General features: G+C 42.3%; 1 protein-coding gene across 2 annotated transcripts in view; it reads left to right on the forward strand.

Annotated features, from left to right (window-relative positions):
- The window catches only part of AGXT2 (alanine--glyoxylate aminotransferase 2), a 51,277-nt gene that overhangs the window by 20,701 nt on the left and 3,638 nt on the right, over positions 1–26,938 (forward strand). Inside the window, exons 8-13 of one of the 2 annotated variants that reach the window (XM_003806665.5) lie at positions 1,629–1,729; positions 2,285–2,377; positions 13,940–14,072; positions 15,009–15,100; positions 17,906–18,055; positions 24,136–24,234. In XM_003806665.5, coding sequence (XP_003806713.1) covers positions 1,629–1,729; positions 2,285–2,377; positions 13,940–14,072; positions 15,009–15,100; positions 17,906–18,055; positions 24,136–24,234 — 668 coding nt within the window. The remainder of the gene's footprint in view (positions 1–1,628; positions 1,730–2,284; positions 2,378–13,939; positions 14,073–15,008; positions 15,101–17,905; positions 18,056–24,135; positions 24,235–26,938) is intronic. The other variant, XM_055112443.2, reaches the window with a different exon arrangement.

Here is a 26,938-nt window from a genome sequence, read left to right on the forward strand (position 1 = left end):
TTTCTTGAACCTGGTAACCTTGAGTTTCCATGTTGATGGCTCTGTGGAGTGCAGGGAAGAAATGACGAAGTCCAGGGCCCAGCCAAAGTAAGGGATCTTATAGGAAACCCTCCCCTGCCACAAAGCTGGAGCCCCCAAGAGGCCACATCTTTATCCATGGGTCAACTAGAATTAAATACACCACCAAGAACGTGTTACCCATCACAGGCCAAAGGGCCTGCAAGGATTCTGGTGCTGAATGGAAGTGGAGGGACTGGGAGGAGCCACCACTGAAAATTTCACCTGCAGACTGGCCCTCCAAGGCTTTGCATTGTGAACACTCACTTCCTCAAGCTCATAATTTAAAGGACTCTTAGACTCTAATGCCCTATGCACTTGGAAGCTGCAAACTCAGATAGGCTCTGGAGGGATCTACCTCATTCTGGGCCTCAAAGAATTCTCACAAATGAAATTCCAAGGAAAATAAACTGCCCCTTGTCAAAAATAAACATACAATACACAAAACTCCACAATCAAGAAAAAGATCAGCAAGGATTTCAAATAACAGAATTATCAGATAGACTATAAAATGAATATGTTTAATACATTTAAAGAAAATCAAATATAAGCTTGAAAATATGTGAAAGGGATAGGACACTGTGAAGAATAAGAAAGCAAGTTTTAAAAGCAAATATGCCTTCTAGTAATATTAAAGTGATTATTGAAATTTAAAACTCAGCATGTGGGTTTATCAGCAGTAAGATGCAGCCAAAAGGAGAAGTAATGAGTTAAAGACAGATCACTTCAACAAGGACACTTTACTGCTTTTCCCCATTAGAAAGATCTCCAAAAAGAAAGAAAGAAAGAAAGGCCTTCAAGCAAAATTGCTCAATGTCTCACTCCAGCCATAATTTCTACTATTTGTTAATATTTTCTTCTTAATGCATTAAACATTTACTGAGCACCACCTACAGTGTACCAAACAGCTTGCCTGGCCACAGAGATTTTAGAAATGAACAAAGTATAGTCCCTGCCCACAAAAACCTCCTGATTAATCGGAGAAAGGCCTGTTATAAACAAGCACAGGACCAAGTGCCAAGGGCTGCGATGGATGGAAGCCACCTAGCTCTCGAACATTTCTCTTTAGACTGAATTCTAATTGTTCTACAAGCATATTTACTAACTCTAAAGACAAAGACACTTTGTAGCTTTAAAACTGCACATCAGATTAAATGGCAATGAAAGGTAAATAGAGTTATTTTCAAATAAATTAAATCGCTCTAATTTCATTTGAATTAGATCCACCCGTTTGAGAGGATGGGCATCCTTAGGTGAAACAGCTGTCTATACCAGCTCAATGACACTTTGGGACGTTTCTTCCCCAGATGGAAAGAACTGAAGTGGTTTGTTTATGCCTTTATGGCTATCCTAATCTCCCTCCTTGAACCAAAGTACAAGTTGTTCAGAGAGAACATTCCCCCTTCAGAAATGCATATCCTCACCCCAGTTTACCGTATTCTGAAGTCCCTGATTAACTTACCCTGTCTGGTTTGTTTTTTTTTTTTCCTGTTTTTCCCCATGCTTCTAAATATCAGGCTCACATTTTCAAATGCTGTGGTTTGTTTTGTTTTGTTGTTTGCTTTTTGCAGACTGCTGCCAAGCTAAAGATCAGTATATTGAGCAATTCAAAGATACGCTGAGCACATCTGTGGCCAAGTCAATTGCTGGATTTTTCGCAGAACCTATTCAAGTGGGTATATGAACCTTAGACATTAATGGAGCTGAATCTTCAATTATCAGAAAGTTTTAACTCATATATTCTAGAGAATTCCAAATGAATTAAGTGCTCACTATGTCCCTCTCTAAATTCATTCTCTTGGTCTCCTTGAAAAAAAGAAGACGCTGACTTTCAAATGACTTTTTAAAAACCCTCTCCTCCATTCTCACCAGACAGATGAAACTACTGAACTCCTAAAATTCTTAAGAAGAGGAAACCCTGGCCATTTTTAGCTGCTTAATAACATCCGCATTGTCCAAAGAACTCTTTCTTTAGTCTAACCAATTTATTTTATTCTACTGTTTTCTAATCTCAGAAAATAATCAATGTTTGCATCTTTTTTGCAGAAGTCATGGTATAGAGTAATAAGTTCTCTTTTCACCCATAGTGGAAACTGTTCTATAGACTGTTGTTAAAATTGCTAGTGTTACTATCACGATAATGATGATAATGATGATCTAACTATTTTACATACTTTGAAAGGGCTGATGCTGTTATTATAGGTCTTCTTGGTCTGGTCTTTTGCAGGGTGTGAATGGAGTTGTCCAGTACCCAAAGGGGTTTCTAAAGGAAGCCTTTGAGCTGGTGCGAGCAAGGGGAGGCGTGTGCATTGCAGATGAAGTAAGTGGCATGTAAGGGTGCCATTGAGTGCAGTGGGAACAGGAGATGCACAGACAGAAACCTCCTAAACTTCCTCTGTGTTCCAGGCAGAAAGCCTCCACTCTGTGAGTTCCAAAGTTTGCCTACAAATGAATGAAATTTTTGCTAGTGGGCTGGTTGATTTGTTAGTACATTCGCTGATCAGTTTAACAAGTACAGCAGAACTTAAATATCCAAATTGATGTCTATCAAATAAGTTGCTAACAGCCATATGTGATGTTACTAGACCGTGACTCAATATATTTTTTTAATTCCTTTCTAGGGATTGTTTCAGGGGCTGACAAACAACATAGGAAATTTAATCTCATAGCCAAGGTTTTTGTTGTTTTTATCTGTTTGGTTATTTTGAGACAAAGTCTCGCTCTGTCATCCAGGCTGAAGTACAGTGGTACAATCTCGACTCACTGCAACCTCCGCCTCCTGGGTTTCAAGGGATTCTTCTGCCACAGCCTCCCGAGTAGCTGGGACCACACGCATGTGCCACCAAGCCTGACTAATTTTTGTATTTTTAGTAAAGATGGGGTTTCACCATGTTGGCCAAGCTGATCTTGAATTCCTGACCTCAAGTGATCCGCCCACCTTGGCCTCCCAAAGTGCTGGCATTAGAGACGTGAGCCACCGTGCCAGGCCTGATAGCCAAGTTTTTAATCTTTATTTTTGCAAAAATAGTATTTACCAACCTGGCAGCATATACCTTTCTGACAAAACTTGCCTGGAAATAATGTGGGTTTTTTTGTTTGTTTGTTTCTTTTTGAGACAGAATTTCTTTCTTGTTGCCCAGGCTGGAGTGCAGTGGTGCAATCTCAGCTCACCACAGCCTCTGCCTCCCAGGTTCAAGTGATTCTCCTGCCTCAGCCTTGCAAGTAGCTGGGATTACAGGCATCCGCCACCACACCCGGCTAATTTTGTATTTTTTAGTAGAGACTGGGGTTTCTCCGTGTTGGTCAGGCTGGTCTTGAACTCCTGACCTCAGGTGATCTGCCCGCCTTGGCCTCCCAAAGTGCTGGGATTACAGGCATGAGCCACCGCACCTGGCCGAAATAATGCTTTTAAAATAATAATAATAATCCAGCCTCTAAATTAGAAGAGTACCACCACTGCAGGTACTGCATTTGAAAATAGTTCCCCAAAAATTGTAAAATAGGTTGAATTAAAGCAGCATTGGTGGAATAAGCACACTACCCCCAAGGGCATTACTTTAATGGGAATAAAATTCATTGGCTATGTGAGCTCTAGCCTGTGTGTTTTCAAAAGGGATTAATTTACTTATAATCACACCTCATATTAGAGTGTATCAAATAAAGCAGTCCTCTGTCTACTGAGAGTAGCTATGGAGATTAAAAGACCAGAGGATGATCACTAGGGCCACCGAAGCCATGTCTCACTGCTGGGTGACCTATCATGATTGGACTAACAGGTGGTTAGACCAGCCAAGGACAGGTGGAGAACCTGTAAGTATGTTTCACACCTATTTCTGTCCAGCCATCATTGCTGGAATAGACTTCCTCAACTAAAAATTTCCTACAGCTAGGTTGGGTGCAGTGGCTCACACCTGTCATCCCAGCACTTTGGGATGCTGAGGCAGGCGGGTCACTTGAGGTCAGGAGTTCAAAACCAGCCCAGCCAACATGGTGAAACACCATCTGTACTAAAAATACAAAAAGTAGCTGGGTGTGGTAGTGCATGCCTGTAATCCCAGCTGCTCAGGAGGCTGACGCAGGAGAATGTTTGAACCCAGGAGGTGGAGGTTGCAATGAGCCAAGATCATGCCATTGCACTCCAGCCTGGGCAACGGAGCAAAACTCCATCTGAAAATAAATAAATAAATAAATAAATATTCCCTACAGCTGACACTGAGCTGTCCCATCAGCAGAAATTTTGCAATTTCTGCCTGGGCAGCTGGGTCTCTGTTATGCCCAGGTGTATTGGATGTCTCTGGTGTACCACAGGCAACTTGGGCCAGCCTGCTCCTGCTGCACCCATCCTCCCTTCTCCAATCTGCCCACAAATTGATCGAAGCCCGGGCTGGAGAAAGTTAGTCTGCTACTTTAAAAAAATGAGTATATCCAGTCAGCTTGAAATTAGCTACATCAGTAAAAAGGATAAACTTTGGCCTCCAAATCAGCACATAGTGAAGCTGTCACAGTCAGACTAATTAAAGAGAAGGTAGGTTGAATTCAAAGGAAATATGAATTTCAAAATTTTCTGTCTTGTGGTTTTATGACTTTCAAACAATGTAATTGAAAACTATCTAACACAGGCAATCCTCAAGAAGGACTATTGCGAGGACTAGGTAAAAATAAGAATAGCTGGAACTCTCTGAGTACCTACTATGTGTCAGACACCGTTCATAACACTTTGCATGTGTTAACTCAGTTCATACCTATCAACTGTTCTATAGTATGCCCTGTTGCTACTGTTCCCACGTATTAGTCCTTTCTCATGCTGCTGATAAAGAAATACCTGAGACTGGGTAATTTATAAAGAAAAAGAGATTTTTTTTTGTTTTTTTTTTTTTTACATCTGCCATCACCACAATTTTATTAAAAATGAAGCAAATAAGACAAAGAATATGTGAAACCTATACAAACAAATGAATAAAACAATATCAGAATAAAAGGCACTCTTTTAAATTGAAAATAGTTTTGTAAAGTAAACTCACTAATTAAAAAAAAATTTTGCAGAAGATAAACATTTAGGAGCCAGTGACAGAAATCACCAAGACTCTTTTATGCTAACTTTCCCTTTTTGGGCGTCAATTATTACTCTGCCTTTTCTAGTTTACAGTATTCTTCATAGAAAAATGTAGAAGAAAAACAATATTATCAGAGTTCTGTCTCCCTCTGGTACTTGGTTAATATTATAGCATATTCTAAAGGGAAGGGCTCTAGGTTTTCCTTGTGCTTTTTCTTTTTTTTCTTTTTTTTTTTTTTTACTTCTCTCTTTTTATTTATTATTATTATACTTTAAGTTTTAGGGTACATGTGCACAATGTGCAGGTTAGTTACATATGTATACATGTGCCATGCTGGTGCGCTGCACCCACTAACTCGTCATCTAGCATTACGTATATCTCCCAATGCCATCCTTCCCCCCTTCCCCCACCCCACAACAGTCCCCAGAGTGTGATGTTTCCCTTCCTGTGTCCATGTGTTCTCATTGTTCAATTCCCACCTATGAGTGAGAATATGTGGTGTTTGGTTTTTTGTTCTTGCGATAGTTTACTGAGAATGATGATTTCCAATTTCATCCATGTCCCTACAAAGGACATGATCTCATCATTTTTTATGGCTGCATAGTATTCCATGGTGTATATGTGCCACATTTTCTTAATCCAGTCTATCATCGTTGGACATTTGGGTTGGTTCCAAGACTTTGCTATTGTGAATAATGCCACAATAAACATACGTGTGCATGTGTCTTTATAGCAGCATGATTTATAGTCCTTTGGGTATATATCCAGTAATGGGATGGCTGGGTCAAATGGTATTTCTAGTTCTAGATCCCTGAGGAATCGCCACACTGACTTTCACAATGGTTGAACTAGTTTACAGTCCCACCAACAGTGTAAAAGTGTTCCTATTTCTCCACATCCTCTCCAGCACCTGTTGTTTCCTGACTTTTGAATGATTGCCATTCTAACTGGTGTGAGATGGTATCTCATAGTGGTTTTGATTTGCATTTCTCTGATGGCCAGTGATGGTGAGCATTTTTTCATGTGTTTTTTGGCTGCATAAATGTCTTCTTTTGAGAAGTGTCTGTTCATGTCCTTTGCCCACTTTTTGATGGGGTTGTTTGTTTTTTTCTTGTAAATTTGTTTGAGTTCATTGTAGATTCTGGATATTAGCCCTCTGTCAGATGAGTAGGTTGCGAAAATTTTCTCCCATTTTGTAGGTTGCCTGTTCACTCTGATGGTAGTTTCTTTTGCTGTGCAGAAGCTCTTTAGTTTAATTAGACTCCATTTGTCAATTTTGGCTTTTGTTGCCATTGCTTTAGGTGTTTTAGACATGAAGTCCTTGCCCATGCCTGTGTCCTGAATGGTAATGTCTAGGTTTTCTTCAAGGGTTTTTATGGTTTTAGGTCTAACATGTAAGTCTTTAATCCATCTTGAATTGATTTTTGTATAAGGTGTAAGGAAGGGATCCAGTTTCAGCTTTCTACATATGGCTAGGCAGTTTTCCCAGCACCATTTATTAAATAGGGAATCCTTTCCCCATTGCTTGTTTTTCTCAGGTTTGTCAAAGATCAGATAGTTGTAGATATGTGGCATTATTTCTGAGGGCTCTGTTCTGTTCCATTGATCTATATCTCTGTTTTGGTACCAGTACCATGCTGTTTTGGTTACTGTAGCCTTGTAGTATAGTTTGAAGTCAGGTAGTGTGATGCCTCCAGCTTTGTTCTTTTGGCTTAGGATTGACTTGGCAAAGCGGGCTCTTCTTTGGTTCCATATGAACTTTAAAGTAGTTTTTTCCAATTCTGTGAAGAAAGTCATTGGTAGCTTGATGGGGATGGCATTGAATCTGTAAATTTCCTTGGGCGGTATGGCCATTTTCACGATATTGATTCTTCCTACCCATGAGCATGGAATATTCTTCCATTTGTTTGTATCTTCTTTTATTTCCTTGAGCAGTGGTTTGTAGTTCTCCTTGAAGAGGTCCTTCACGTCCCTTGTAAGTTGGACTCCTAGGTATTTTATTCTCTTTGAAGCAAATATGAATGGGAGTTCACTCATGATTTGGCTTTCTGTTTGTCTGTTGTTGGTGTATAAGAATGCTTGTGATTTTTGTACATTGATTTTGTATCCTGAGACTTTGCTGAAGTTGCTTATCAGCTTAAGGAGATTTTGGGCTGAGACAATGGGGTTTTCTAGATATACAATCATGTCGTCTGCAAACAGGGACAATTTGACTTCCTCTTTTCCTATTGAATACCCTTTATTTCCTTCTCCTACCTAATTGCCCTGGCCAGAACTTCCAACACTATGTTGAATAGGAGTGGTGAGAGAGGGCATCCCTGTCTTGTGCCGGTTTTCAAAGGGAATGCTTCCAGTTTTTGCCCATTCAGTATGATATTGGCTGTGGGTTTGTCATAGATAGCTCTTATTATTTTGAAATACTTCCCATCAATACCTAATTTATTGAGAGTTTTTAGCATGAAGACTTGTTGAATTTTGTCAAAAGCCTTTTCTGCATCTATTGAGATAATCATGTGGTTTTTGTCTTTGGTTCTGCTTATATGCTGGATTACATTTATTGATTTGTGTATATTGAACCAGCCTTGCATCCCAGGGATGAAGCCCACTTGATCATGGTGGATAAGCTTTTTGATGTGCTGCTGGATTCAGTTTGCCAGTATTTTATTGAGGATTTTTGCATCAATGTTCATCAAGGATATTGGTCTAAAATTCTCTTTTTTGGTTGTGTCTCTGCCCGGCTTTGGTATCAGGATGATGCTGGCCTCATAAAATGAGTTAGGGAGGATTCCCTCTTTTTCTATTGATTGGAATAGTTTCAGAAGGAATGGTACCAGTTCCTCCTTGTACCTCTGGTAGAATTCGGCTGTGAATCCTTCTGGTCCTGGACTCTTTTTGGTTGGTAAGCTATTGATTATTGCCACAATTTCAGATCCTGTTATTGGTCTATTCAGAGATTCAACATCTTCCTGGTTTAGTCTTGGGAGGATGTATGTGTCGAGGAATGTATCCATTTCTTCTAGATTTTCTAGTTTATTTGCGTAGAGGTGGTTGTAGTATTCTCTGATGGTAGTTTGTATTTCTGTGGGATCGGTGGTGATATCCCCTTTATCATTTTTTATTGCATCTATTTGATTCTTCTCTCTTTTTTTCTTTATTAGTCCTGCTAGCGGTCTATCAATTTTGTTGATCCTTTCAAAAAACCAGCTCCTAGATTCATTAATTTTTGAAGGGTTTTTTGTGTCTCTATTTTCTTCAGTTCTGCTCTGATTTTAGTTATTTCTTGCCTTCTGCTAGCTTTTGAATGTGTTTGCTCTTGCTTTTCTAGTTCTTTTAATTGTGATGTTAGGGTGTCAATTTTGGATCTTTCCTGCTTTCTCTTGTGGGCATTTAGTGCTATAAGTTTCCCTCTACACACTGCTTTGAATGCATCCCAGAGATTCTGGTATGTTGTGTCTTTGTTCTCATTGGTTTCAAAGAACATCTTTATTTCTGCCTTCATTTCGTTATGTACCCAGTAGTCATTCAGGAGCAGGTTGTTCAGTTTCCATGTAGTTGAGCGTTTTGAGTGAGATTCTTAATCCTGAGTTCTAGTTTGATTGCACTGTGGTCTGAGAGATAGTTTGTTATAATTTCTTTTCTTTTACATTTGCTGAGGAGAGCTTTACTTCCAACTATGTGGTCAATTTTGGAATAGGTGTGGTGTGGTGCTGAAAAAAATATATATTCTGTTGATTTGGGGTGGAGAGTTCTGTAGATGTCTATTAGGTCCACTTGGTGCAGAGCTGAGTTCAATTCCTGGGTATCCTTGTTGACTTTCTGTCTCGTTGATCTGTCTAATGTTGACAGTGGGGTGTTAAAGTCTCCCATTATTAATGTGTGGGAGTCTAAGTCTCTTTGTAGGTCACTCAGGACTTGCTTTATGAATCTGGGTGCTCCTGTATTGGGTGCATATATATTTAGGATAGTTAGCTCTTCTTGTTGAATTGATCCCTTTACCATTATGTAATGGCCTTCTTTGTCTCTTTTGAACTTTGTTGGTTTAAAGTCTGTTTTATCAGAGACTAGGATTGCAACCCCTGCCTTTTTTTGTTTTCCATTTGCTTGGTAGATCTTCCTCCATCCTTTTATTTTGAGCCTATGTGTGTCTCTGCACATGAGATGGGTTTCCTGAATACAGCACACTGATGGGTTTTGACTCTTTATCCAATTTGCCAGTCTGTGTCTTTTAATTGGAGCATTTAGTCCATTTACATTTAAAGTTAATATTGTTATGTGTGAATTTGATCCTGTCATTATGATGTTAGCTGGTGATTTTGCTCGTTAGTTGATGCAGTTTCTTCCTAGTCTCGATGGTCTTTACATTTTGGCATGATTTTGCAGCAGCTGGTACCGGTTGTTCCTTTCCATGTTTAGTGCTTCCTTCAGGAGCTCTTTTAGGGCAGGCCTGGTGGTGACAAAATCTCTCAGCATTTGCTTGTCTGTAAAGGATTTTATTTCTCCTTCACTTATGAAGCTTAGCTTGGCTGGATATGAAATTCTGGGTTGAAAATTCTTTTCTTTAAGAATGTTGAATATTGGCCCCCACTCTCTTCTGGCTTGTAGAGTTTCTGCTGAGAGATCCGCTGTTAGTCTGATGGGCTTCCCTTTGAGGGTAACCCGACCTTTCTCTCTGGCTGCCCTTAACATTTTTTCCTTCATTTCAACTTTGGTGAATCTGACAATTATGTGTCTTGGAGTTGCTCTTCTCGAGGAGTATCTTTGTGGCGTTCTCTGTATTTCCTGAATCTGAATGTTGACCTGCCTCGCTAGATTGGGGAAGTACTCCTGGATAATATCCTGCAGAGTGTTCTCCAACTTGGTTCCATTCTCCCCGTCACTTTGAGGTACACCAATCAGACGTAGATTTGGTCTTTTCACATAGTCCCATATTTCTTGGAGGCTTTGCTCGTTTCTTTTTATTCTTTTTTCTCTAAACTTCCCTTCCTTCTTCATTTCATTCATTTCATCTTCCGTCGCTGATACCCTTTCTTCCAGTTGATCTCATCGGCTCTGGAGGCTTCTGCATTCTTCACGTAGTTCTTGAGCCTTGGTTTTCAGCTCCATCAGCTCCTTTAAGCACTTCTCTGTATTGGTTATTCTAGTTATACATTCTTCTAAATTTTTTTCAAAGTTTTCAACTTCTTTGCCTTTGGTTTGAATGTCCTCTCATAGCTCAGAGTAATTTGATCATCTGAAGCCTTCTTGTCTCAACTCATCAAAGTCATTCTCCATCCAGCTTTGTTCCGTTGCTGGTGAGGAACTGCGTTCCTTTGGAGGAGGAGAGGTGCCCTGCTTTTTAGAGTTTCCAGTTTAAGAAAAAGAGGTTTAAAGGACAGAGTTCCATGTGGTTGGGGAAGCCTAACAATCATGGCGGAATGCAGAAGGCACATCTTACATGGTAGCAGACAAGAGACAATGAGAGTCAAGCAAAAAGGGTTTCCTCTTATAAAACCATCAGATCTTGTGAGACTTATTCACTACCATGAGAACAGTATGGGGGAAACCACCCCCATGATTCAATTATCTCCCATCAGGTCCCTCCCACAACACATGAGAATTATGGGAGCTACAATTCATGATGAGATTTGGGTGGGGACACAGCCAAACTATATCATCTCATTTTAAATATAAGTGAATTTAGGTCCAAGGTGGTTAAACAACCCGTCAAGCTTATGCCGTTAGTAGGAATAGGTCCAAGACTCAAACTCAGGCTCCCAAAACCACATGACTAGCCACCGTATCAAGCTGCCCCTCCAAAATGACAGAGCGTGGTGTAGAAAGGGCAAGTCATGGCAGAAAGGGAAGGAACAGAGGACAGAAAAACCTGAGTGCAGAGGGCCAGTTCTGTCGAGGAGCAGTCTTACATAAGTCATCTTAATTAACAATCAGTTGCATTCTTTTCTTTAAAATGTGGAATCTGGATTAAAGTTAGAAAACTGAAACCTCTGGGCCCATATTGGCATAGACTGATTTTGAATTTGAAACTGACTGCAGGACATGCATACCCGTAGTCCCCACCCCACTTGCTGTTGTGACCCAGCCTGCTTCTGTCCCTAACATATGCTTCTCATCTCCAAAGACAGTTGAGTTTGTGGACCTTAGAATGATCCATCTCTGTACTACTGTAAGAGTCTATGAAACTGATACTTCCTCAGTGACTAAACATGGTTTATGGTTTTACATAATTCCATGCATTTGTAACTGAGTCCAAAGCTTGTACCACTTGCTGCAAAACAGTCGGTAAGTCAAGCAATAAGATGTTGGGGCAAGGAAGACCACTTTATTTGGGGGAGCAAGCAAACCGAGAAGACGGCAGACTCATGTCCTAAAGAACCACCTTAAGCAAATGTGGCTTCCTTTTATGTTAAGGGAAAGGGGAAGAGGGAGAGGGTTGAGGTCAAAAGGTGACTGGTGACCACAGACCTTTGGGCTGCAGCAAGGATAAACTTTCATCCTTGGTCAGGTTACAATACTGTTATAAATTTTTAATGTAACGTTGTTACTTGTGTGTTCATCCTTCTTATCTCCTCAGGGATTCTTTTTAAAGCATCCTTGCCTCAAAGTTAAACCATAAACTAAATTCCTCCCATAGTTAGCTTAGCCTATATGCAGAGATAAACAAAAGCAGTTAACCTAAAAGACATCATCACAGTGGGAGGATGAGAGCAAGCTGGTTAGGAGCAAAATGGATTAAGTCATGCTAGGCTTCCTTTTCACTGTTACACATTGTCCAGGCAATCTGATTTTTCACCATTTATGCCATTTATGTATGGTATTTAGATGGAGTGAAAAAGAAAGACACGCAGGAAGACAAAATGGATGGATTTTCCACGAGCTCCTCGTACATTATCCCATTTGGAAAAATCAATCAGCTGCTCAGAGGCTCATTAGTAGGAAGGAGGCAACCCAGGATTCCAGCCCAGGTCTGTCTGACTCCCAGGTTAAGCTCTTCTCCTACATTGGTCACTATCATCTAATTCTAACCCCTGGAATCTGTCCTTGAAAATGAGAAAGGAATCTGAAAAGGAAGCTCACTCTTTTTTTTTTTTTTTTTTGACATGGAGTCTCACTCTGTTGCCCAGGCTGGAGTGCAGTGGCATGATCTCGGCTCACTGCAACCTCTGCCTCCCAGGTTCAAGCGATTCTCCTCCCTCAACCTCCCAGGTAGCTGGGACTACAGGCGCCTGCCACCACACCCAGATAATTTTTGTATTTTTAGTAGAGATGAGGTTTCATCATGTTGGCCAGGCTTGTCTCAAACTCCGGACCTCAGGTGATCCACCCACCTTGGCCTCCCAAAGTGCTGAGATTACAGGCATGAGCCACTGTGCCCAGCCTGGAAGCTCACTCTTTTAAGTGCATTTCAGAATCGGCTTCAAGTGCCCACATCCCTAACCCCCATTTTGCATTTTGTGTATGTGTGGAGAGAGACAGACAGACAGAGAGACAGGCAGGGAGACTGAGAGCCAGAAAGAAATCGAGGAGACTTCACCAGAAAGGCTCTGGCAGAAATGTGCGTGGAGATGTTTGTGTAGCTTTATTTAATCAGGCAATTCTGCCACGCTGTCATTCATTCCACAAGTGCTTACTAAGTGTCTACTTTATATCAGGCACTGTGCTAGGTGTTATGGATACAGAATGGAGTAAGACACAGTCCCTGCCATCGGACATGCCCACTGGTGATAACAGTCCTCTATGAAAGTCTCTACGGCAGCCTGCCCAGAGTACCTTGAGAGGGAGCCTAACTAAGGCTCAGGAGAACCTTCAGAAACCAAGTGATGGCAAAGTTTGTTTTGAAGCACAGAAGAAGTCGGTGAGACAGAGCAGCAGGAAGAGGGTCTTCTAGAAAGAGCGAACAGCATGCACAAAAAAACTAAGGTCAACTTTTAGTCCAAACCACAATTTCTAAATTAGAGGAGTTCAACCCTGAGTTAACTGCCTCGTCTGGGTCCTCCTCATGATACAGTTCTCAGGAAGGGGAAGGCATCCCTGGGAAGAGGATGACCAGTTTAACTGGGCTGGAGCAAGTGCCCCAGCTCCACTTGACTGACAGTAACTCCCTCTTCATCTATCCTGGGGCAGACTCAGCTTCTCTACTTTTCTATCCTGCTTTCTTACACAGAGGAAATGCTCATCAAAGATTGTTAATCATAATGATCCCTGTCATAATATTTGTATGACCCTCATGGAGCCTGTGACATATTGTTGTATTTCTACTTGACGGATGAGTTAGCAGAGGTTCCAAGGACTTAAGAAACATACCCAGAATTGCACAAAGCTAGGAAATGACTCTTGATGCCTAATAGCTCAGGCACAAATTAAGCGCTTTGTCCATGATACTACAGGATGCTCATGATAATGGCTGATGATGGCCGTCATGAGGATGAGGAGAAAGAAGAAACGGAAGAGAACAGAGAAGAAAACAGCATTTCTTTTTTTTTTTTTTTTTTTTTTTTGAGATGGAGTCTCACCCTGTCACTCAGGCTGGAGTGCAGTGGCGCAATCTCGGCTCACTGCAGCCTCTGCCCTCCGAGTTCAAGCGATTCTCCTGCCTCAGCCTCCCGAGTAGCTGGGATTACAGGCACCTGCCACCGTGCCCGGCTAATTTTTTGTATTTTTAGAAGAGACAGGGTTTCACCATCTTGGCCAGGCTGGTCTTGAACTCCTGACCTCATGATCCACCTGCTTCAGCCTCCTAAAGTGCTGGGATTACAGGTGTGAGCCACCGCGCCCGGTCGAAAACAGCATTTCTTGAAGGGTTTCCAATGGTTTTGAACTTGTTTTCCCAGGTGCAGACAGGATTTGGAAGGTTGGGCTCTCACTTCTGGGGCTTCCAAACCCACGATGTCCTGCCTGACATTGTCACCATGGCTAAAGGGATTGGGAATGGCTTTCCCATGGCAGCAGTCATAACCACTCCAGGTAGGACCCACAGGCAGTTTGTGTTTGCTTCTGGGCCTCGTACATTGGGCTATGGTATAACACATGTGTTGGAATTTGTGTAGATTGGAGACAATCATGGAAACCACATGATGCATTTCCCAAGCAAATGAAAGAAACAGTCTGTCTGCCTGACTGTGAAACAGTTGGAAGAAAGCCAGCCCTTTTTTTTTTTTTTTTTGAGACAGAGTCTTGCTCTGTCACCCAGGCTTGAGTGCAGTGGCACAATCTTGGCTCATTGCACCCTCTGCCTCCGCAGGTGCAAGCAATTCTCCTGCCTCAGCCTCCTGAGTAGCTGCGATTACAGGTGCGCACCACCACGCCCAGCTAATTTTTGTATTTTTAGTAGAAACGGAGTTTCACCATGTTGGCCAGGCTGGTCTCAAACTCCTGACCTCAGGTGTTTGACCTTGGCCTCCCAAAGTGATGGGATTACAGGCGTGAGCCACTGCACCCCCATTCGAAAGCCAGCCCATTCTGATCTACCTGTAGGGAAGACTAATTCTCCCATGACTATGATGAAACTCAGGGTTCCACCACACTTTTGAGGTATATGGAAGAGGGAGAGAGGATGGAAAGAGGAGAGGGGTGGGAGAGGGCTCTGGTGTCTCTTCCTCTTCTTATAAGAAAACCAGTTCCTTGGGCTTAGATAAGGCCCCACCCTGATGACCTTATTTAACCTAATTACCTACTTAAAGGCACTATCTCCAAATACAGTCTTATTCAGGGTTAAGGCTTCAACAATATAAATTTTGAGGCGATACAATTCAGTCCCTAACATCTACTATCAGTTGAATGAAGGATGAATTGGATTGGATGCCATTTACAACACGAAGTAACTGTAGTCCAAATGGCGCGATGAGAGATTGTGGACAGGAATGTGTCCCTCTTTCCACACCTTCTATTTTCTCCCTCTAGAGATTGCCAAATCTTTGGCGAAACGCCTGCAGCACTTCAACACCTTTGGAGGGAACCCCATGGCCTGTGCCATTGGATCTGCTGTGCTTGAGGTTGGTTCCAGCGGCCACATTAATCTCACTCATTTCACAAATGACTCTTTCAAAACCACACACGCATTAGCAGAACTCTATCATGCTGAGTTGTTAAAGGGGAGAGTTAATTCATAGTTTATCCATTAAAGTTAGATTTCCATTTATTATTCTGCCTTCTCCCTTTTTAAAGACCTACTTTGGGTGCTGAAAGTATTGGATAAGAAATAATATATAATAAACCTCACATACATGGGAAATATAAGAATTTTCCTAGCCAGCTGAAATTTCTTTGTTATCTGGGTAGTGATTTATAGATGTTAACTGCTATCCTTGTAATTAGTTTCATGTTGGCCTTCTCTTGTGTATTTTTTCTCCTTCCTTTTGTTGTACTATTATAAATTGAATGACTAAGGAGACACTGAGTTCTACGTGCTTACAGCAAGGTAATTCAGCTGTTCAACCCTACACCATTGATTTAGCCTGGGATCGCATCTGTTTAAAAAAAGATTTTTTTTAATGTTCTTGTTAACACGCCTAATATCATTTGCTTAAAGAACTGTAACAAATTTCTGGAAGAATATTTAAGAAGTAAATGATGGTTTTTTTTGTGGGGAGGAAAACTAGGTGGCTGGGGGCCAAGGGTCAACAAGAGTCATTCTGCTGTATCTACTTTTATACTTGCTGATATTTATATATATACACACACATATATATTTATATATGTATATATATTTATTTATTTCAATAGCTTTTGGGATACAAGTCGGTTTTGGTTACATGGATGAATTGTATAGTGGCGAAGTCTGAAACTTTAGTGCACTGTCACCCAAGTAGTGTACATTGTACCCAATATGTAATTTTCCATCCCTCACCCCCCTCCCAGCTTCCCCCCTTCTGGGTCTCCAATGTCTATTGTGTACCCATAGCTTAGCTCTCACCTATAAGTGAGAACACTTATTAGTTGCTGTGAAAGACATTATTTTCTTTTTTATGGCTGAGTGGTATTCCATGGTGTGTGTGTGTGTGTGTGTGTGTGTGTGTGTGTGTGTGTGTATACACACCACATTTTCTTTATCCACTCATCAATTGATGGGCTCTTAGGTTGGTTCCATATCTTTGCAATTGTGAGTTGTACTACAATAAACATACATGTGCAGGTGTCTTTTTGATATAATGGCTTTTCTTCCTTTGAGTAGATACCCAGAAGTGGGATTGCTGGACCGAAGGATAGAACTACTTTTAGTTCTTTCAGAAATCTCCATACTGTTTTCCACAGAGGTTGTACTAATTTACAGTCCCACTAGCAGTTACACTCACTGATTTTCGACCATGAACTTGATTTACCCATTCCAAAAAAATTTTAAATAAAAATAAATAAGAAAACACTGCCTTTGCTAATTAAATAGTTATTTTCAACTACAATTAAGTCATGAGATGAGAAAGTATGGGTAGGAATGTGTCATTTATTTCACTTTGTAGACATTGCCAATTTTTTTTTTTTTTTTTTTTTTAAGAAAGAGTCTTGCTCTGTCACCCAGACTGGAGTGCAGGGGCACAACTTTGGCTCACTGCAACCTCTGCCTCCTGGGTTCAAGCGATTCTCATGCCTCAGCATCCCAAGTAGCTGGGATTATAGGCATGCACCACCATGCCCAACTAATTTTTGTATTTTTAGTAGAGATGGGGTTTCACCATGTTGGCCAAGCTAGTTTCAAACTCCTAACCTCAAGTGATCCACCCACCTCAGCCTCCCAAAGTGCTGGTATTACAAGCATGAGCTGACATTGCCAACTTCTTTTAAAAAGTGCTTTGTTACTTCAACCAATTTAGAAGGTAAGAAGGTTTAGGTGAACAAATAGGTCTATAAAAATAACAAGGTTTGCCTGGAGTCATGCAATTATTGTCAGCTAAATAAAAATATAGTATATTTTGTGTGTCTTGTCAAGAACCACAGGTGTTTGTTGTAAGTAAAACTGAGGTAAAAATCCTTTTATATCTTCTGGTGCCCTGGCTCTGGGCTCAGCCAAAGAGGCCAGAGCCTCAGACCAGGCTGCTTGGCTATGAGAGTCCATGTCTGGCTGAGGCCTGCTGAGCAAAGGTCACCATATTCCAGTAGGGAAACCATCTGTGATATTTCTTTCCTCAGAGCATTCATCTTATTCACAAATATATCCCAGTTCTCAGCAAAGCCTGACAATAACAAGCCTTGGGATTTCAGAATCTACATTTTCAACTGCATTGAGACACACTTTTATTCTTTCCTAAATTCTTTTTTGTTTGTTTTTTGAGGCAAAGTGTCGCTCTGTCACCCAGGCTGGAGTGCAGTGGCGTGATCTTGGCTCACTGCAACCTCCTCCACCCGGGTTCAAGTGATTCTCCTGCCTCAGCCTCCCAAATAGCTGGGACTACAGGCGCCTACCACCGAGCCCTGCTAATTTTTGTATTTTTTTTTTTTAAAGTAGAGAGAGGGTTTCACCCTATTGGCCAGGCTGGTCCCGAACTCCTGACCTTGTGATCCACCCACCTCAGCCTCCCAAAGTGCTGGGATTACAGGTGTGAGCCACCATGCCTGGCCTATTATTTCCTAAATTCTTAGCCACCTCTGAAGGTGAGGGAGTTGGGGGCAGAAGCATATCCCCTCCCCTAAGACTTTTCTTCTCTCCTTACAACAAATCTTTTTGTAGTCCTTGTGGTCACACTAGACTTGTTCTGCATTCTGTTTGGTTAAGTTACAAGAGGGCCATGTCAAATGACTTCTCCACGATTCTCAGTCAGTCTTAGAACTTCTGCCATGTAAGATCATTTGGGGCTTTCTCTTAACAGGTGATTAAAGAAGAAAATCTACAGGAAAACAGTCAAGAAGTTGGGACCTACATGTTACTAAAGTTTGCTAAGCTGCGGGATGAATTTGAAATTGTTGGAGACGTCCGAGGCAAAGGCCTCATGATAGGCATAGAAATGGTGCAGGATAAGGTAGGTGCTAATCTGCCCCTCTCTCTCAGCTGCTTGGAGCCAGCAGGAGATATAGGAGGAAACATCAGCTAAACTTCATTTACTCTCAGGGAGAGAGCAGACACAAACAGCAAGATTTCAGCAAAGCCCTTTAGAGATTAGTAGAGAGTGTTGAGTATGAACAAAATGCTGGCAGATCATCAAGAATTCTAGAGGGATGAGGGAGAGCACTGGGAAAAGAAACCAACATTATCCTTGCCATCCTAGGCAAATAGCATAGGCAATGACCGAATACTTAGAAATACAGGGAAGGGAGGAAATTATTTGGGGAGAAACAGAAGGAATAAGAAAGAAGGGCCAGGAAAATGTTATGGTGAAGGTTTGGGGTGAGGAGGTTAAATATATATTAGGAGTTGTTGTTGTTGAGACAGAGTCTCACTCTGTCACCCAGGCTGGGGGTGCAGTGGTGCGATCTTGGCTCACTGCAACCTCCACCTTACAGGTTCAAGCTATTCTCGAGCCTCAGCCTCCCGGGTAGCTGGGATTACAGGCACACACCACCATACCTGGCTAATTTTTGTATTTTTAGTAGAAATGGGGTTTTGCCATATTGCCCAGGCTGGTCTCAAACTCCTTACCTCAAGTTATCTGCCCATCGTGGCCTCCTGAAGTACTAAGATTACAGGCATGAGCCACCAAGCCTGGCCTATATTGAGTATTGTTTGTTTGCATGCTTACTTGTGAATGGATTTCAACCTCCCAAGTAACCAGGGAGGAATGTTGCCCACTGAGACCTCTAACTCATCATAACAGCAATTGAACTTAGCATCTTCCCCCAAACCAGATATTTCTCCCAAGATCACTGTTTGTTTCTCACACTCCACCGTTCTCCCAATTACTCAGCCTCAATAGCACAAAATCATCTGACTCCTCCTCTCCCCTTGTTTCTAACAACAGGACTCATTGATATCTCTTCTCTCCCATGTCTCTCAAATCTTTCCCTTTGTTTCTACTGCAGCCCCTATAGTAAATGCCTGTGGGAAATTGTGACTTTCCTCCATAAAATCAAAGCCTGAAAAGAGCAGGAGAATCTTGGGAGTAGGGAGGAATAGCCAGACTAACCTCATGTCCACAGGGATCCAGCTTTCCCTAGCAATTTCTGCCTCTTTGGTTTTACCACCATTCTACTTTAGAAGGATTGATGCTCAATTTTTTAGACCAGACATGGTATAAGACTCTTCAATTCATACCACATGTCACAGCCAGTACAAAGCTGGGATGTTTAAGTAAGATTTGAAAGCCAAGGGAAGACACCAGTAAAATAAACAAAGGGTAATATGAGACTAAGGTCCCCAGCTCATAATTTTATTTATTTATTTGTTTTGACCCCAACATGCATTCTACAATGGAGAAGAGCTCACAAGTCATAACGTATTTCAGTGTGTGGACAAGTACAAGAGTTGTTGTAACGTTCAGAAGAGTTCATCCTAATCTCCACCCAAGGGGTTCCCTGAAAGTTATCTATACTCCTCAAAGTGTAGACTTGAGAGAGGAAAGCCCAATGAGAGAGGAGGAGTTCTTCCTTTTTCTCTGTTCCGAACCCAACCTCTGTGTGCTCAAAGTCATATGAACAAAGATGTTCATCACAACTTTGTCTTAGTAAAACACCAGAATCCCCCTCCCAGATGACCGTTCATACAAAGCAAGCTAGCTTGTGGCATATCCCCACTATAATGGCATAGATATATATTTGACATGGAAATATGTGCAAGCCATATTGTGGAAACAATGTAACAGGTTTTTTTAGTCCATTTGTGTTGCTGTAAAGGAATACCTGAGGCTGGGCAATTTATCAAGAAAAGAGGTTTATTTGGCTCATGGTTCTGCAGACCGTACAGGAAGCATGACACCAGCATCTGCATCTGATGAGGGCCTCAGACTGCTTCTGTTCGTGGTGGAAGGGGAAGAGGCGCTGGCATATGCAGAGGTCACTGATGAGGGAGAGAGAGAGAGAGAGAAAGCAAGAGATCAGGGGTTGGTAGGTGCCAGGCTGTTTTCAACAGCCAGCTCTAGAAGGAACTAATGGAGTGACAACTCAACATGGAGAGGACAGCACCAAGACATTCATGAGGGATCTGCCCCCACCACCCAAGCACCTCTTTTTAGGACCCACCTCCAACATTGGGGATCAAACTTCCATTTGAGGTTTGGAGGGCCAAATATCCAAACTATAGCAAGGTTATAAAATAGTATCTATAGAAGGGGCTCTTTTTCTCTTCGCTGAACCATTTGTTAGTATAAGCATGGGCTCTAAGGGCAGACCACCTGGATTTAAATCCCAGCTCCTACATCCCCTAATTCTACTCACTGTCCCCTCAATGCAATTACTCTCCAAATCCAAATGCTACTCAAGCTTTTCCTCAACCATGGAACACAGTATTCTCCCCTCTATATCTACCTATGGAAATCCTAGTCTTTTTCAAGATCAAGCTCTCCATCGCATCTCCTTAAAGCTTGCCTTTGCTTCTCCTCTATCCAGGAGATCCACCCTTCAGAGAATTCCTCTGGTACTCACTGTCTAAGGAGCTGCTTTGAAAAGATCTTTTCCACTATATTAGTCCGTTCAGGCTGCTATAGCAAAGTTCTATAGATTGGATATCTTATAAACAACAGAAATGTATTCCTCATGGTTCTGGAGACTGGAAAGTCCAAGAACAAGGTGCAGGCCAACTTGGTGTCTGACGAGGGCCCACTTTCTGGTTCATAGATGGTGCCTTCTTGCTGTGCCCTCACATAGTAAATGAGGCAAAAGAGCTTTCTGGAGCCTCTTTTATGAGGGTACTGATCTCATTCATGAGGGTTCCACTCTTGTAACCTAATCACCTCTCAAAGGCCCCACCTCCCAATATTATGCCATCCCCTTGGGTATTAGGTTTCAATATATGAATTTTGAGGGACACAAACATTCACTCTGTGTCACCTAACCTGTATTTGTTGACTCACCTTTTATGTATAAATACCTTATTTTCCTAAATAAGTTTACACTTTTGAGGCCAGGAAACATACAGATGGTAAGTGCTTTGTGTTTCTCAATTAATTTCAGGCCCCTGCAACACATCAAACCACAGTCGCATAGTTATAATACCCAAGAACTTTGCTATAATGCTGTCCAGCATCACCCAGGATAGGTACTCTCATATTCTGTTGGTAAGGAGGTACAGCCCTTTGGGCAGCAATTTGTCTGCAGCTCTCAAAATTTTAAATATCTATACATTTTGACCTGGTGATATGGTTTGAATGTTTGTCCCTCCAAATCTCATGTTGAAATGTAATCCCCAGTGTTGGAGGTGGAGCCAGTAGGAGGTATTTGGATCATGGGGGCGGATTCCTCATCAATGGCTTGGTGACAAGTGACTTCATCTGAGATCTGGTTATTTAAAAATGTGTGGCACCTCCCTACTCCCTCTCTTGCTCCTGCTCTCCCCACACGACCCATCTGCTCACCCTTTGCCTTCTGCCATGATTGTAAGGTTCCTGAGCCCCTCACTAGAAGCGGGTGCTGGAGCCATGCTTGTACAGCCTGTAGAACTGTGAGCCAATTAAACCTCTTTTCTTTATAAATTACCCAGTCTCAGGTATTCCTTTGCAGCAACACAAGAATGGCCTAACATACCTGGCAATTTCTAGAAGTGTGTCCCAAAGAAATACTCTCAAAATTGTCTAAAAATATGTATGAATAGGAATATTTGCAGCATTGTTTATAATCATGAAAAATTGGAAACAACCTAAATGCTCAACATTAGGAGGTTGAACAACTTACTGCAATGAAATACTAGGTAACGTTTAAGAAGACTAAGTCCAAATATACTGACATGGAAAGATGTCCAAGATATACCATATATTATTAAAAGGAAATTGCCAAACATTATTAAATGACTTATTTTTTAAAACATGCATATAGATGTATTTGTATGCATAGAAAAAGTATCTGTTTCACACCAAATTGTCAATAGAAGGTGTCCCTAGGAATAGGATAGGAAGTGGGGAAATGTTCTGGTTTTACTTTATGCACTTCCAGAACATTTGAATTTTTTTCAAATTTTAAATTTATAATTCTTTAAACATAGATTCACCAAAAGAGATAAACACGATGCTCCATTATACATTCATCAAGAAGTTTAATTACTAGCATGCCCACTTCATTATCAAGCAGTTGGGGCACAGGCATGGGCACAAGGGCCTCGGCAGGCTGCGCTGTGGCTTAAGCCTCAGTAGAGTTTCAGACCCTGCTTTTTTTCCCTGAGGATGGCACACAAGATGTTCAATTAGCCATAGCAGTTGAGGCCAGGGAGGGATAAAATGGGCAAGGGAGCCAAGAGGGTGCTGGCCCAGAGCAAGGTCAGGGTGAAGCCACACAGACTCCACCCATTCAAAACTGTCCTGTTGGGCCAGGCACGGTGGCTCACACCTGTAATCCCAGCACTTTGGGAGGCTGAGGTGGATCACTTGAGGTCAGGAGTTCGAGACCAGCCTGGCCAACATAGTGAAACCCCATCTCTACTAAAAATACAAAAATTAGCTAGGTGTGGTGGCAGGTGCCTGTAATCCCAGCTAGTGGGGAGGCTGAGGCAGGTGAATCACTTGAGCCCAGGAGGCAGAGGTTGCAGTAAGCCAAGATTGCACCACTGCACTGCAGCCTGGGCAACAGAGTGAGACTCTGACTCAGAAAACAAAACAACAACAACAACAAAAGAACTGACCCCCCCAACCCAACCTTCCCTCCGGATTACTCTCCAATCCCTCTGGCCTCTCAAATCATATTTAATGCCCTTCTAGTTCTCACAGTTTAGCCCTAAATTATTTTCATTGTCTCTTTCCAATCAGTCGTAAGTGGAATGCATGATAGCATTTTGAAGTCAATGAGAGGATTCTAGTCCTTCCCTCTCCCTCAGGTCCTTTCTGATCCAATAGTCTGAAAGTTTGAATATGTATTTTGCTTATGTTAAGGCTTTAAGACAGAACAAAATGCACATATCTCTCTAGGAGGTCCCGTCTTATTCTGTTCTCAGACAATGACACCTTACAAGAAATGGAGGATTGGGGAAAGAGTTGGATCTGGGGTTGGTGGGAAGAAGGAAGTGGATGGCAAAGCCCAGACTGAGGGTGGGTAGGAAGTGTGGAGGATGTAATGAAGCTGGGCACACTAGAGGGGCCCCGTCTACCTCACTTAGCTCGCTTAGCCCGGTCACCTGAGGACCATTTTAAAAATGCAGATGCCTAAGCCCTGCTTCCAATATTCTAATTTGATTGGCCTAGCATGAGGCCCAAATATCTGTCATTTGAAAGCCTTCCAGGTAATGCAGACATGCTGTCAGGTGTGACATGACTAAGTCAGAGGGAGACGTTTGTACTCACAGACTGGGAAGACAGGGGACGCACAGAAAGGATGCAAGTCAGCCCAATGTCTGACCTCACAGGGAGGGGACCTGCTTTGAATGGCTGGGGATCTGACACAGGCTCTCGGCTCCTGGAGCACTTACCTTTCCTAACCCTGGAGGATGCAGTCTTGGGGGAGAAAGAGCAAGTCCTACAAGCAGGGAAATTAGGACAAACCGGCCCCTCCTCAGCTGTCCCACTGCGCTGCCCAGGGAAAGCTCAGGCTGCTGCTGCCTTTGTACAACTTCTGAGCCATTTCCTGGCCTTTGAAATGAGCCCTTTCCATGGGCAGAACAAAGTGAAGAGTTAAGGAAAATTTCCACATAAAACAGACTCCAAATTTAGCTATTAAGGAACCAGACTCCCAAGGCAGCCATTAGCAAAGCTAAGATTCACTGGCTATCCGCACAGAACTTCATTTTGTCTTTTGGGAATTTGGGATGAATTCGGATTAGAAACATTTTAAATAACATCCTCCAAAAATCTGGTTTAGCAATTAGCAGCTTCATTTAATTACAGGGGAAGGAGAGGACAGAGAGAAAGAGGGAGAGAGAAAAAAAAGAGGGGATTGATGGCTGAAGGGTTTTTCTTTTTTCCTCTCTTGCATATAATTCCTTTAACCATTCCAACACCAAATAGAAAGCATTTTAAAAATATATTTACAGATAAGCTGTCGGCCTCTTCCCCGTGAAGAAGTAAATCAGATCCATGAGGACTGCAAGCACATGGGACTCCTCGTTGGCAGAGGCAGCATTTTTTCTCAGGTAAGAGAAAGACTGGTTTTTACCTATCGCTCTAGGTAGGAGTCTCTCTGATGTCCTAATGCTGGTCACAGTTTCTTCACAGCTGTGAAGATGTCCTAATGCTGGTTGCAGTTTTTACACAACTGTGCCGAGGTACCCAGCCACATGTCATCTAGGGATGAAACTCGGGTACAAAAAAAAAAAAGGCGGAGACAGTGCAGCTCTGAGGCCACTAAGGGGCGCTGAGTGAAAATGGTTTGGTTGTCGCGGCTCTTTGGGGTAAAGATAGAGGCAGACAGAGAGGATGGTCAAAGCGGACAACTTACAGTATGGATGATAAACATCACAGTCATGCAGTAAATAATCTATCTCCTGTATAATTAATTCTAACCCCTGTGAAAGCAATTCTGGCCGTTCTTAGCTCAGCCCCGGGCTCTGACTTGGTGACCCTGCTAAGCCTTAGTGGCCTCTGTGGCTGGGAGCAACACGACAGCACCTGCAGGCCCGGGTGACGCCTGTCGGAGAGATGGAGGACCACCTGGGCATAGCCCCCATTGCCAAACTCAAAATCAGCCACAGCCAGTGTCCTTCACCCTTAGGCTGGGAGATTCAGAGGTCGAGCCCTCCCCACTCCCTTCCTTGAAAAGCCATGCCCAGCTCCACAGTCAGGACCCTGGCTTGCCCTGCACACACTGCCCGAGGGGCTGCTGCGGCTGTGAGTGAAGTAGGCTGCCCCTCACAGCAACAGCCTCTCCCCAGGGATGGGCTACAGGGTGGAGACTTAAGAGAGAAGGTAACTTCTCTGCTCCTCCCTAATTTGTCCTGTCCTTTGTTAACTTTCTTTCCCATTTTAAACATTCCTCATCCTTCCCAGTTTCCCTGCTCCATCCCTGCCTCTCACAACTTCAGTGGATACTGAAATATCTGCTTCTTGCCTCATACTTCTCAGATAAAATTGAAACTATCAGGCAAAACCTCTATATAAACTCATCAGTCCCCGCATTTATTCTTTCCTCCCGTGTTAGTCCCCCCCAGCCTGCTATCACAAAGTGCCATAGCCTGGGTGGCTTATACATCATAGAAGTTCATTTCTCATAGTTCTGGAGGCAGAGAAGTCCAAGATCAAGGTGCCAGCAAGTTCAGTGTCTGGTGAGGGCGCTCTTTCTAGGCGGCCATCTTTCTGCTGTGACCTCACATGGCAGAAGGGGCAAGAGAGCTCCCTGGGCCTTCATGGGCTTTGCCCTCCTGAGCTAATCACTTCCCAAAGGCTCCACTTCACAAGACCATCACCTTGGGAGTTAGGGTTCCAACATAGGAATTCAAGGGGTAGAGGCACAAATGTCCAGATCATAGCACTTCCTTCCCTGAAGGTTCCAGAAATGAGGCATTTCTCCTTTTCAAATCTAGATCTTCCATCTGTGTGCTTGTTTCTCCAAGCTCCCTCCACCTTCACTCAAGGAAACCCCCATGTTTTCTTGCATCTTCAATTTTTCCCCAACTTCCCCTTCCCCTTTAAACAAAACAGACTTAAAGTTCTCCCAGCCCAAACAACAAAGCCAGAATGAGCACTTTTGCTGGGATGTGCTCTGTGATTTTTTTTCTAGTCCAGGTCATAAATATTTTTCTGTACAAACCAGATAGCATAATTTAATGATTATGAATCGTAAGACATGCAATTTATAAAGACATGAGATACTTGTGTACTTGCCTAGCTCTTCCTTTGTTATTTGGCAAAATTTGTTATGTGCTAAGCAACAGGTGTTATTCTGGAAACTGAAACTATTAGGTTGCTGTAAAAGTAATTGCAGTTTTTGTGATTTTTTTAATTGCAAAAACTGCAATTACTTTTGCACCAACCTAATACGGTGATTAATAAGATCTGGTCCTTCCTTCATGGAGCTGGTGGGAGAGAAAGGCAAATACATAGAAAATTATAATACAATGTAGTAAGCTCATCTATAAATATTTTTTAAAAGGTATTCAAGGGGGAAAGAGAAGGGACTTCTAGGCCAGGCTTTCTGGGTAGCAGAATCTTAAATAATGAGATAAACAACCAAACTGTGCATGAAGTGTGGCAGAGTACAAAGAACTAATTTTGCACACCACATCACACCACACAGATGTGGCTGGTGCAAAGGCTTGAGTAGTCAGTGGAGCTGGTATGAAGCCCTTCCTGCTTGTCAGGCACTGTCCTAACACTTTGCATGAACTGACTCATTTAATGCTCCCAACAAGCCTATAAAATAAGTACTATTACTATCCTTATTTTACAGATAAAGGAAAAGACACACAGAGAGGTTAAGTAATGACAGAACCAGGATCCAAACTCAGGTAGTCTGATTTCAGAATCTGTCCTCTGAGGAGGACAAATCTAAGGGGACAAGACTGGAGACAGGGGGTCCCTCTGGGAGCAAAGGAGGCTGTTTGAACTTGAGCTGTGGTAGTAGAGATAGAGGAGACATTCTGAGGATAATCCTGGAAAATGCACAGACTGTGGATATGAAGAACCAGAGAGAGGCGAGGAAGAAGCTCTCATGTTGGTTTGGAGTGGGCAAGAATGTGTCCAGCTTTGAGCATGCTCCATTCAAGGTGTTCATAAACATCTCACTCTATCTACAGATGCTTCTTGACTTATAGTGGGGTTACCTCCTGATAAACCCCTCCTAAATTGAGAATATTTTAAGTCAAAAATGCATTTAATACACCTAACCAACTGTACATCATA

The sequence above is a fragment of the Pan paniscus genome, chromosome 4, assembly GCF_029289425.2.
Source record: "Pan paniscus chromosome 4, NHGRI_mPanPan1-v2.0_pri, whole genome shotgun sequence".
In the NCBI taxonomy this organism is placed as follows: Eukaryota; Metazoa; Chordata; class Mammalia; order Primates; family Hominidae; genus Pan; species Pan paniscus.